General features: G+C 40.1%; 2 protein-coding genes across 7 annotated transcripts in view; one reads left to right on the forward strand and one right to left on the reverse strand.

The window, feature by feature from the left end:
* The window catches only part of MYPN (myopalladin), a 71,186-nt gene extending 66,582 nt beyond the window's left edge, over positions 1-4,604 (forward strand). For all 5 annotated transcript variants that reach the window (XM_053388409.1, XM_053388410.1, XM_053388411.1 and 2 more), the window contains 5 exons: positions 143-269; positions 968-1,175; positions 2,147-2,312; positions 3,058-3,191; positions 4,045-4,604. In XM_053388409.1, the coding sequence (XP_053244384.1) occupies positions 143-269; positions 968-1,175; positions 2,147-2,312; positions 3,058-3,191; positions 4,045-4,214 (805 nt within the window). In that variant the 3' untranslated portion in view covers positions 4,215-4,604. The remainder of the gene's footprint in view (positions 1-142; positions 270-967; positions 1,176-2,146; positions 2,313-3,057; positions 3,192-4,044) is intronic.
* Positions 4,020-12,938, reverse strand: ATOH7 (atonal bHLH transcription factor 7). Of its 2 annotated transcripts, none has more exons than XR_008330517.1 (2): positions 4,564-4,642; positions 4,020-4,188 (listed from the first exon to the last, which is right to left on the reverse strand). XR_008330517.1 is itself a non-coding variant. In XM_053388425.1 (2 exons), exon 1 carries the CDS (start codon positions 12,728-12,730, stop codon positions 12,284-12,286), a length of 447 nt encoding a protein of 148 aa, XP_053244400.1. In that variant the 5' UTR covers positions 12,731-12,938; the 3' UTR covers positions 4,020-4,188; positions 12,189-12,283. The 2 variants fall into 2 exon arrangements, 1 of the variants encoding a protein (XP_053244400.1); XM_053388425.1 differs by lacking the exon at positions 4,564-4,642 and adding an exon at positions 12,189-12,938.
* Positions 12,939-13,182: the final 244 nt, after the last annotated feature.

The following is a 13,182-nucleotide window of genomic DNA, read 5'->3' on the forward strand; positions in this document are numbered from 1 at the left end:
CAAACTGAAGCTATGGTGGGTTCACCAGCAGTGAACGGAGGGAGATGCCCAAAGATTAAGCTTGGCTGGAAGTTCATCTTTTTCTAAGATGGCAGCCTTGCCTCCCAAGCTCATCCCATGTTTACAGGTTTTTGCATTGCAGGGGAAGATCCCGTATACCAGAAGGAGATAAGGAACCTGTCCAGGAGCGATTTTTCCGGCCTTATTTTCTGCAGGCACCTGGGGACATGGTAGCTCACGAAGGACGGCTTTGTAGACTGGATTGCAAGGTTGGCTGGCTTTTTTTGTTTGCCCTGTTGCGTTAGCATTTGATCATCTCTTCAGAGAAAATCAGTGCAGGCTGGGTTCAGGCTGATCACCACAAAAAAACGACAACAACAAAACTCCATAACTATCAGTATGTAACTTTAAAACATTTGGCTTTTGTGGAAACTTTCAACCCAGAGAAAATCACAAGCCTGGAGGAGAGCAGAGGTACTTAAAGCCACCAACTCTCTTCTTGCCCCTGTCACAGCCATACAACCCAAATGTGTAACTGAAAGTAGAAATGAACAAAATGCACACTTCGAACGAATAAAAGGCAACATAAGCAAATGGATCATAAAATATATATTTTTGACGTGGTCTCCTGCTCAGTTCAGGCATAACAGAATTTGTTGCCTTCTGTTCCTCTTTAACATTGTACTTCAGCGGGGGGCCCTCTTCCAGCCCTGCACCACGTCCTGCATTAAAGCTTGTAACTTACAAAGATGGCATGAATTTCCCCACAGTTTCCTCTTGAGAATCTTTGGAGCACCAAGGAGCAAATCCGAAATGGAACACAAAGTGATGGATGTTTTAATCTCACTCTGGACCTAATCTGTTTAACTTAGAGGCATGGATGGGGAAATTTAACAACAACAACAACAACAACAATAATAATGTCACTGTTGGTTTTTGTTTGCTTCCTTTTTCGTTTGTCTATTAGGTGAGTGGATTACCACCTCCTGACCTGATGTGGCTTCTGAATGGCAAGCCAGTTTTACCAGACACCACTCATAAGATGCTGGTCAGAGAGACAGGAGTGCACTCTCTGCTTATTGATCCGCTTACGCAAAATGATGCTGGAATTTACACTTGCATTGCCACTAACAAAACAGGACAAAATTCATTCAGCCTGGAGCTTAGTGTTGTAGGTAAGGCTGTTTTTTGATGTTTAATGCAGAGGCTACATCATGCATTGCAGTGTCATGGTTCCGTTGGCCAAAACAGAGGCAAATGAAAATCCTCATTATTTGAATTTATTGTGTCTCTTGATACTAAGGGAACTTGCCCCATTTCATACCTGAAGGATGGAACCAACCTATGTCATGCAGAATATTGCTGGAATTACATGAGAGTAAGAAGCGCCTTGCTAGGGCACTTACACAAGGAGACCTATTTTAAAAGGCCTTCCCCCATCAGTGGACCTTTAAGGAGAAGGCAGCCAAATCCCCTTCCCTTCAAGCTCCTATGCCATGGCCGCTCTTACTGGACCCTGACATCACACAAATCCAGGATTGTGATGTGGCACTACAGGTGCTCCTGTAGGGGGGTTGTGTGACAACAGCATTATATTTATTTGTATAGTGGAAGAAAGACAGAATGCATGTTTGTTTTTTGAAAAGCAAATCAATCAATAGTGGACTACTGTCAATGATTCCTTTCCTCCAGAAGAAGTGCCTTTTTTTGAAGGAAGGGAACTTTAATATGTAATCCGGTATAGTGATATGAACATGGCAGGAGGAAAACAGGGCTGAAAATGATCAAGCTTCTATCTGCCAATTCCAGCAATTTCCATTAAGTAAATTGTGTCTTTGTTGTAGGAAGGTTTGTACTCATGCCCTCTCCCTGCCAACAGACATACACAAACAGATACATACACATATTTTGGGGACTTCCAGAAACTATACTGTTGTGAATTGTATTGTTTCCGATGGTGGGCTGCAACTTGCCAAATAAGCCTGGAGAATCACATGAGTAATTTCGTAGCGTTATACATTTTGTTTGCAGGTCTGAATGTTAACATTAAATTAAAATGTGGTCCAGTGGGGCTGAGGGCAGGGTGAGGGGTGAGAGAGAAACCAGATAGGAGAATCACACAAGCCTTTGGTTCCATCTTTTCCAGAAAAAGAAGTTAAGAAAGCTCCAGTGATTCTTGAGAAATTACAGAACTGTGGAGTACCAGAAGGACATCCAGTCCGGCTAGAATGCAGAGTGATTGGAATGCCACCCCCAGTCTTTTATTGGAAGAAAGACAATGACACCATTCCTCCCCATAGAGAGAGGATGAGGTAGCTTTAAATATTTTAAAAATGGGATAATACCTGACATTCTACAAGTGGGGAGGCATTTCCTTGCCCAGGAAAGTTAATATTATCCTGCATAAGGCCTAAGAAACAGCAAGGACTAAGTTCCAAACCTGAAGTCCATATTACCCATGAAGTCTATTTTATCCACTATAAGGGCTGGAGCATGTATGGCTCTGTTTTTACAGGTTTTGTGTAAGAAGACTGCCCTATTAAAGAGAGGGATCCTGCAGCAGAAGTCTTTATGCCTGTAAATTGCTGCGTAAGCATGCACTGAACAACCACAATTGGCCATGGCTGCATGTACTTTGTATGTATTATGTATGTTTGCAAGTAAACAAGCATATAAACACAGAAAATGTTTGTAAGAAAAGTTATCGTTCCATAGTGTTGTTCCATACAAGAGGAGCAATGCAACATGTCGTTTCCAGGACTCCTAGTCTAGTCTAAGAATTTAGGTGCACTGGGAAAATTTTCTTTCTCGTGGTTACTACTGTTGTACCTGGGAGAGAGGGACAGATGTGAACATTGAAAGGAAATTGCTCAGTACTGCCTGGCAGCAGCTTTCTAGGGTTTCAGACAGAAGTCTTTCCCAACCTTACCTGGAGATGCTGGGTACTAAGCCAGGCCTTACCCAAAATATTTGTGTAGTTTCCTTTCCTTGTATGGTTATAACAGCCCCAGTTATATCAGCAAATAACACAAGAACCCTTGGTATTTTTGTTTTCAGTATGCATCAAGATGCTACAGGGTATGTTTGCCTTCTGATTCAGCCCGCTAAGAAAGTGGATGCTGGCTGGTACACTTTGTCTGCAAAAAACGAGGCTGGTATCGTCTCTTGCACTGCTAGACTTGACATATACGGTAAGTGGGTGTAGTTTAAGTATGGGATGCAGAACCTGTGGCCATCTGGGTGTTGTGGGACTCAACTCCCATTAGGCCCAGCCAGCAGGGTCAATGCTTAGGGATGATGGGAGTTTGTAGCCCACCAATATCAGGATGGGGGCTCAGCTTCCTCAGCCCTGATTTCAGTAATAAAATAATTGAACTGATGTACTTCACCAATATCAATTCCATGCTGGTAGCTTGTCGTCTTTTCTTATCTTATTCCTCTGTTGGGATATTCTTTTGAATTTAGCATTGTCCTTTTAATTTAGAGATCTTTTGCTTGGTTGACATAATAAAGGGAGATAAGTTTGCTCAGGGCTATGCTGTTTCAGCTGAACTGAGACTCTTGAGATTCCAGGTAGAATATATGGATGAGCTTTGAACAGAGGGTGACTAGCAAAGACAGCAACTTAGATAATGGCGAGGCAGTTAGAAGTAGCTTGGTCCGAGTTGGATACCGAAGAGTCAGGAAGACAGAATACAAACAAATAGAATGTATTTGGTGGGATTAAGGAAGGGAAGGGACTGGCTCTGGGTGGAGTAGAAAGTAAGTTATTATCTGCTTTCGCCACGTCCATTTTTGTGCCTCTGCCGTGCCCATTTTACCCTTGGCCACAAAAGGCATTAGCCATCCCTGTACTAGGGAGTTCTCTAATTTGAGTAGCTTGGGAACAGTTGACAACTGGAAACATCATGTTCCCACTAGTTCTTAGGTTTCAACTTGTGTGTTTGTAGGGGTAGACATTCAGTGTCTTTATGGATGATTGAAGAGAGAAGGTTGAGATTTGTGTACGGTGTTTATGATTTTTGTTGTTGCTTTTGGCTCCAGCCCAGTGGCATCAACAGATCCCTCAGCCAATAAAGATTCGCCCTGGTGGCACCCGATATGCAAATCTCTCGGGGCAAGGACTCGACATTTTTTCTGCTTTCTCGACTGTTGAGAATCCAGTGCGGTTTTCGTCACCATCCCAGCCTGTGGTAGAAAGTGAAGAACTTTAAAAACCTCCGATTCCAATCTTACCTGCAAAAAAACAACCACCACCCCGTAACTAGAACTGTGAAAAAGAATGGAAGGTACAAGCCAGGAGGCTCAAGGTTTACAAGCAACTTGTATTTGTTGAGTAACTGTAGGGTTGCTGCAATTCCTGTGAGTAACATACTGTACAAGATCTTAGTTCAGCATTGTACTGTGGGGTCACTGTAGCATTAAATGCACTGCGGCAAGTTCAGTGCTCTGTTGTTTTACCCCTCCCAAGTATTATGAGGGGAGGCAGCTGAGTTTTAAGCTGTTAAAAGAAAAAGCTCTGCCCACTTTTTTCTGCTTGAATTAAAAAACAAACTACTGTACCTTAAATGCATAATGGTAAAGGTTTTGGACATCCAGCTGAACACGACCAGGAGAAGTATTGACATTGTGAGAATTCTGAAAGAGGGTAAGCTGCATGACTTTGAATATAATACTTAAAAGGTGGCTGACAGTCACAAAGCACAAGTCAAATGTCAGCAAAAAAATTGAAATGAATCATTAAAGATCTGTTCAGGAGGAGTACACAATTACATCAATAAAAGATTTGGTGAATGCAGATAGGCGTAGCATTTCAAAAAGGAACTGCTAAATACCGCAGAACATTTTAAAAAATGTTGTGGGCTTATGTTCCATGAATTTATGTACTCATGGTGTATCAAATCCTAATGGAAAAACACCATGCATATAGTTTGGATGTTAACATGTGCAATTAAACAGCTTATATCCTACAAAACACACATTATATAGACACCACAGCTACCATTGCTATGTGCATTTTGAAGTGTGCTTACTAGTTCTTTTCTCATTTTAGGAATTCCCTAATTTGAAACAAAAATAAATAGCATACAGGTTATTTTTGTTTCATTGTGATATGAATTCCTTTCTCAGCCGGAGGTTTGGATAATTGTGTGTGTACAGTGGAAGGATGCCATCCAAATACTTTGCAAATGGACCTATAACTACCCGACATTTTCAGATGGACATAACTGAGTTCCACCTGACCATCCTACTTCCTTCCCCGCCCCTCCACTTTGGACACACACTGATGAGAAAATACTTATACAGATATTCTGTACTAAACAAACTATAGCCCATTCCAATCAAATAAATTTGTTTCATTTTGGGTACTAGTAGAGCTCCCAGTTTTCAAAGAGGTAATTATGCATCTGATTCTAGAGCAAAACTTTAGCATTTTTGGTAAAATATCCCACCTGCACCCAGAAAAAACAATTGTTATTTGCATGTGGCAGAATGAACACACACAAAAGCTATTTATGAGAGAGAGGTATTTACTAATACATCTCATTAACCAGTTTAACTGCATTTCTGTTTTATTCAGTATTCTAAACAAAATCTCAAAGCTAGGGATGTGTGTTAGCATTTTCTTAATGTTTAAGCTATTGCTCAGGTGTGTGATTCCAATTTTATTGCTAAGGGATTATTCTGTTGCCATCAGGTCTGCCAAAGACCCCCATAAAGCACAAAAATAATATTGCTATAGGTATTAATAGTAGAGAATAGCCACTTGGCTGAATAATCTCCCTACAGGTTGAACCCTTCCAAGAAATAGAATTAAATTCTAATCCAAACCAAGAGCCTGAGAATTTTCTATTACTGCACTAGTGATAAGCACCCGCACCCACCATACACACATGACCTGAGATCACTAGCTTTTTTCACTGAAGAATCATCAAGCTCATGGAAGTCTGCCAGAGATTCAATATTTACAAATATAGACAGGAGAAGGAAGATATGCTAAGACTTTTTAACATGAGCAAGTTTTAAAGGATTGATACAAATGAAAGGCAGGTGACTTAGTTTGGTATGATGTTCCTGATGGCTGTTGATAGAGTAAAACAGAATATGAAACTGAATTCAATCATTGCTAGTTAGCTCAAGGTCTGATTCTGATGTCAGTAAGACAGAGTACAAAAAGAAGGAAATGTCATTTGAGACCATATCCTCTGCTTTCTCATAAACAAGCAGGCCCTACCAATAAGCAAAGTAGGGAACTGCTTCAGGCCACAAATGCTGGGTGCCAGTGGCAGCAGTGCTTTAGCTGTTCCTCTTAAGTCTCCTCCCCACCACCAGCCATTATCTTTGTGAAGGACAGAGCTTTATGGCTTATCTTGGACCTCAGGCAGCACAATGTCCTGGGTTGCCTGGTAATGCTCTCTAAATTAGGCCAGAAACTGGACTATTCTAATGCACTAATATCATGAGATCAAGTGCTTTTAAATGGGTGTGCTACCTTCTACAAAGAGCAGAACTTGGTGGGCGGAACTTGTCCCCAAAATATATTCTAAACTTTGATAAATTAAAATCATACTCAGAATGTGTACATGAAATTAAGGATTACTTTTAACTGCCCACATAGAGAAAGATGGAGTCCATCTTCTTAAGTGTTGAATACAAATAATATCATTGTGTCATTTTTGCTATGAACACTTTTGTAGACAAAGGTGCAATAAATAGGAAATTGCTGTTTCAAGAACAAAGGAATACTATGATTTATGTTAACAGCAGAGAAGTCTCTTAGGCAGTGCTTTTTTCTGGGGGGGAAGGGTGCTGGTACTGCGTACCCTTGAGTACCCCCAGTTTCCCCCAGGAAAAAACACTACTCTCAGGACACATAAATGTTACAGCAAATGTCCAAAGTTTGGTTAAAGTTTAGAGGTATTCAGCTACTGTGTTCCATCAGTGCAAGAATTTCTACTTGTGTGGCAGGACTTTCTGCCCTCTCCCTTCCCTTAGATTTAGGAGTTAGACGGGGTTCCATTGTGCAAGCAGAAATCCCTGCACTGATGGAGCATTCACTTAACACTATGTTGAATTCCACCCTTTCTATTCATGTGTAAATGCTCCAGACAATAGCTGTGCCCAACCTGAAAAGTCAGGTGCAGCCAACTCCCAATTTACACAGGGGTTACGTTCTAAGCAGTGCAATTTTTCTAGAAAAAGAGGTGCCAGAACTCACCATTAACGCCTCCCTTGTTCTCTTATAATGGCAATGGTGCCCACCTGAGGTGCTGGAACTGTGTTCCAGCTGAAAATAAACCCTGGTTCTGAGGTACTGCAAGCGTCGCTGAAATTGTGTATATTTGAAATACCATTGGAAAAGCCTAAACCATCTAAACCACTGGAAATGCTTGAACAACTCTTTAAAAAACAGCAACACTTACGAGACACCAAATTCCACCACAATCACTCCCTTCAAACCTCCTTTCTCAAACTCCAACTCTTCACCGGCATCAGCTGTTGGTATAAGGGCTCCTGGGATTCCTAGGTGCTGTTTTCATGCCTTTTGCCTTTTCTGGGCTCTTTAAGGGCCGTTTTTGCCATTTTGAAAGTCACTTCCAGGTTCAGCACGATGTGTGCATGTATAGTTGTGCATCAGTTCAATGTACGTAAACTGGGAGTTGCCTGTATACACCAGTGAATGTTAAAAATTACCTATACGTGATTGGCAGCATTCATCGGTTGTGTATATCTGAAAAATGCAAGGCATATAAATATTTCTGGAAATTAAAGACATTACTTAGAATTGTCAGTGTTCATGTGTGAATGTCAACATTCAGTGAATTTTGTTACAACTGATTTAATTATAGTTTATTTCAATGGATTTTAGTCATGACTGACAGTTGTTGATCCCCCACCTAAACCTCCCAGACTAGTAGCCGTGTCAGGTATGTTGCAGCAAAAACAACCAAGGGTCTTGTGGCACCTTAAAGACTAAAAATATTTGTATTGTGGCATAATCTTCCATTGTCTACAGTCAACCACGGCAGATGCATGAAGCTTTATCTTGAGATATATATACACACGCGCACACACACACACACACCTGGGGGGGATTGCAAGGAGTGAGGTCAGAGGAAAATGAAATGCATAAAGAACAGAGACGGTGATAATTTACAAAACAGTTGTTGATAAGATAGGCACCCTGGAATTAGGTCAGCTAATTAACACATGAAATGTGATAATAGTAATAAATACCTTTGTCCCATTTCAAGTTGCAGTTGATAGCACTGAAGCTGTACTTTAATTTTAATTCAGTGGTTTCACATTGCAGTCTCCCTGTGAAGCTCTTTTCTTAAACAACAGCCATATTAAGGGCAGTTTTACAATATTTTATACAACAACTTTTGATTCTGTGATATCAGTTGTGTGGATAACATATGAAAAGATAGTTGCAATCACTTATATAGCCAAAATGCAGTACAGATGCTCTGCCAGAGTTTTCTTCTTCTGCAATATTGTTTGAGCTCTTTTTCCCCTTCATTTCATTGAACAGAAGCCAAACTGCCTTTGCACTATGAACAAATTATTTTGGCTTATGCAACAAAAGATGTACCTGCAAAAGGACAGAATTTTCATAACAACAAAATAAACATTATCTTTTAAGTACTCACTCAGGACTTAACAACCCTAAAATGAGCAGGGGGTTTTTAATTGAGCTTTTCAAAATTCATATATTTATAAATGTATTTTGTTGCTTTCTGAGCTTGGCTAAGACAATACAAACTTTGCAAAGCCGAAAAGACATCCCCACAATCAGCACATAGTGTATGAGAACACTATTAAGCCAGAAAGCTGCTTCCTGTCCTTTGAGACTATTTAAAATATAGCTGCTCAAATCTCTGTGTGAGTTCCAGCAGAGAGCAGCATCAAAAGCACAACATTGAGGATGTGCTGCAGAAATGTTAATAATGAAGGCTTTGAAGATTCACCAACTCAGATATTTAGTATTGGGAAACAAACAACCCTGTGTGGTTCTCATATGTAGGCAAAACATGAACATACCTATCAGCATTGATATCCTCATATTTTAGAATGACTGAAAATACTTTTTTAAAATTATGTCAGCTGACCAATGTCTGCTTCAAAATATGTTGGAAACTTGCTTTGAGTCAGAGAAATGTGATGTGTAATACAAATTGTGGATTTTCTTTTTAATAAGCTGCACCAGAAGGATTTAAACACAGTTCTCTGAGAAGTGTTCTCATACCCTCTGTAAACTGTAACTGAGTTAATATGACAAGGAAAATCTAACAAAACTTTATAGCTGTTAAATTAAATACTGCACAAGCCGGTGGCCTTATAGTCTACCAATTTGGAGTTGTTACATTTCCATTAAAATGGGTTTTTATCTTCATAATATGTGAAGGTGCATACCTTCACTAGGGGAAAAAAGGGGGGGAATAAATATTGCAATTTTAAATAATATTTAAAATGCATATAAAAGGAAATGTCAGAATGTTCAGCAAATGTATTTTCCCTCCTCCATTAAATAAATGCTTCAGAGTTGCATTGTGTGAGTATCTCTTTGACTGGCATGTGACTTGAAATTCCATATGAACAATCCAGGTAAGATTTGACACAAAACATTTTTTTCCTCACTGAGCAAGCGAGGTCCCTGCAAGAACCAGATGAATATGTTTGGATCAGTACCCAATTCCATTGCTGTATCAGCAACGACAAGTACTGTAGAGATCAGATGCACATCTGAATGAGAGGCATTCCAGTAAGCTGATTCGGATCCCATTGTTCGTCTTGCTGTGTGTCACTCAGAAAAGTGGGTTGTACTGAATGCCAGAAAAAGGGCACTTGATCATCTTTGCCGGCTGCTTAACTTAATCAGTTAATGCCTAATGTGTTTCTCCCCTCCCCCTCAACAATATACAATATACAAGTTGATAAAGAGCAGCAAAACGTATCAGGATTTATATTTTATATTACCACTGCGCCTTGGCTTTGCCCGCTGCATTCATATTGTAGCATGTGACAAAATCTCTATCAATGCTTTTCTGTAAAATCCTGGTGCCAGTAAGCAAATATTAGCTACACTTTTAGCAGCAGCATTCAGGTCTTGTGAACAACAGCAATTAAACGATCTTTTAAATAGCTACAAGTCTTCAAGATTAAAGTTTTGGGATTCCTCCCCCACTCATAGTGCTGAAGGCATGTCACCCATGGTGTGCATTTCTCCCACTCATTAGAAGGATCTCTACCAGAGATCATTTTGGGTATTTTTGCAAGTGCTTAATGGACAGACCAAAGTCCTGGGAAAGGGGAGGAAGGCTACAGAGGGGGTGTTTTCTGGCCACCCATTCTGAGTAATGGATGCCATTATGTGGCTCTATGCATACCAAACAACATCAACAGGGCACAAGCCGTAGAGGACGCAAACTATTTGCAATTGGTGACAATAATGGAGAAACGTTTTCAACTGGTAGCAGGCAAACCATACTTAGAATATTCAAAAGGCTAGTGAGGGATTACATTTTTAGAAGAGCTTTAGTATTTCACTAATAAGCTATTCTTTATTGCAGTAGTATGGCCACATTTAGAGAGATTAAAATCTTCTAGTATTTTTGTAGGCAAAGGCAACTGTGTTAAATCTTGAGTTACATTTTATGTTATGTGCTGACATTTGGGCATGATCCAGCCAAAGTAAAACACTTAATGAAGTTGCACTTAATGCAGGGACCTTTTAAACGTCTTCTCGTTAGAAAGATTACTATCATGTTATCAGAAATGATAAAGGCACCCGATTCCTCCGCCCACCAGAGGAGCAAACAGCTTTTTGTGCTGCAGAAAAGGTTGACGGTTGTAGCCAGCTAAGTTTTACTCAGGGTAGACCCACTGAAATTAATAGACCTAGGGTAGTCATGGTCATTCATTTCAATGTAGAACTAACATTGACCACAACCCTAAATGCCATCAAGGTCTACGCCACTTTCCAGATCAAATCAACAGACTCCTATTAACTGCATATAGGATGTATGCACGCCTGTTTGCTCTGCATAAGAACAAGTATTGGCAGTATATATTTTCCTGTTGTGAACTTGATGGAAAGCAGATACCTGCCCCAAAGGTCTTTATACCCCGCTTTCTCCACACCACTAGATAAACCCCCTGCTTCTGTTACTTCAGTATGTTCAGCCTACTACTAACACCATAAATGACTGGACTATATTTCAAAAAAATTCAGAATATTGGTCATGATATATAATATTGGCATATCACATCCCACTGACAAGCACTGATGGAAAGAATTTCCCTGCTGGCTCAATGCTAAAGTACAAGGTAAGGCACAAGGCTGTTCATTCTGAGTGTGTGAAAGATTTTCCACAGGCTCGCTCTTTTGCTGCTTGCTCAATTCAAACTCAATACATGCCTGGCTATAACAGTGGTATAATACAGCATATTAGAAAATGAAACCAGTTCAAAGGTTGTTTATAATGAGATGTGTTGATGTATCCCCGATCCTAAGGCATGAGAAATAAAACCAGCCTTATGTTGAACATTTGCTGTTGTTACATTAACTACAAATTCCAAAAGTAGTAGCCACAGCAGCACCTTTACTGGGTACATATAACTCCCACTCTAGGAACCTACTTCTTTTAAAATGTAATAACATTTTGTATGAGAGAAAACCATGTTTATTTGTAGTTTAGTTTACAAAATTTCCTATGGCTTCAAGGAAACAGAACAATGTAAAAAAATACAGAATCAGCATAACCTACCAACTCTAAAGTCTCTATTTTCATGCAATTATTTTATCATAATGTCATTATCACATGAACTAATCTGATTTTACAGTCAGCACAGAGGAACATCTAAGCATTCCATAAACACTATTTGAAACTAGCTCTATTTCGAGCATACGCCAGAGAAGTGGTAAGTTGTAGATGAGTTAAACCTACACAATTTGGTCTCAAAGAACCTGTTATGGCAAACTTACAAAGTTTAAGTTACTTCTCTGAGGACTAAACAGTATAATTTCTGTTTTCTATTTTAAGATACACAATTAAATCAGGAAACAAAAATGCATCCTCAAAGTAGGAATTAAATGAAGCATCGGAAAATGTTCCAAATCAATTTGTTCCAGGGAGCTCAGTGCGTTGCAGGCAAAGAACAAGGCTACAACCACCAAAGATTACCTTATGCAGCTGTTTTAAGTTCCTGTTCTCAAATACTTCTACACAAAAGACCAAGCGGGCCTTTGCAAGTCCACAGTGATTTCTTAATTGCCCATTTAGTAGTGGTCTGGCTGGAAACTGAAAAGTCTCTGCGCATAAGGGTCTGTTTCAGCTGCCACCTTCTGCCCTGTGTAAGCATGGCAACTCTCCTGGTGGAAATGATCACAGTGAAAGTTAATCCAGCCTTTCTCTGCACTGTATCTCTCGGCTTCAGCGAGGATCCTCGTCAGGGCCATAATGTAACTCAGGGCCATCTGAAGCGTCTCGTATTTGGACAGCTTTTTGTCTTGCCCCCACTGGGGGACCACTTTGCGTAGGCGGTCGAAGGCAGTGTTGAGCCCTTGCATTCTTCTCCTTTCCCTGGCGTTGGCAGCCAGCCTGCGCTTGGCAGTGCTCTCCACGCGCTCAGAGCCACACTTTGCTGCACAGACTGTTCCGTTTCGGCACTGGAGGTCCGTTTCCAAGCTAGCATCCATGCTGCTATTCAGTTTGCAGGGTTTCATGTGGGATGCTTTCGCAAATAAACAAATGAATGAACTGCAGCCAATGAATGCGTTGGTAGACAGAAAGCTTTTGCTACGATTCTCCTTTTTCGTTCTCGTTTTAAAAAGAAAAAGAAAAAAAACCAGCTTCACCTGGAGTTCAAGAAGATGGACTTTTTTGGAAAAGCAACATCTCCCCACACTTGCAAAACAATACTGAGGCTTAAAATTGTTCACCCCTCAGATTAAAGACTGAAATCAGGAATGCACATGGCAATTAATTGGATGTTTTTATTTGTCTTCATTTCATTCTGTTTGATAATGACAGGGGAACAAATGGCACTGCTGCTCTCAAAAGTTCAGGTTTCAAATGGACCCAAAAAAGGAGGAAGAGTCCTTTTAATCCAAAAAAAAGTTTCAATGGACAGGACAAAAAATAAAAATTATTCCAATTGACTGTACAGTAACAGTGG

This window comes from Podarcis raffonei, chromosome 5 (assembly GCF_027172205.1).
Source record: "Podarcis raffonei isolate rPodRaf1 chromosome 5, rPodRaf1.pri, whole genome shotgun sequence".
NCBI lineage: Eukaryota > Metazoa > Chordata > Lepidosauria > Squamata > Lacertidae > Podarcis > Podarcis raffonei.

Coding starts and splice junctions, on each gene's coding strand:
- ATOH7 (XM_053388425.1), bottom strand. CDS start 12,730: ATGAAACCCTGCAAACTGAATAGCAGCATGGATGCTAGCTTGGAAACG.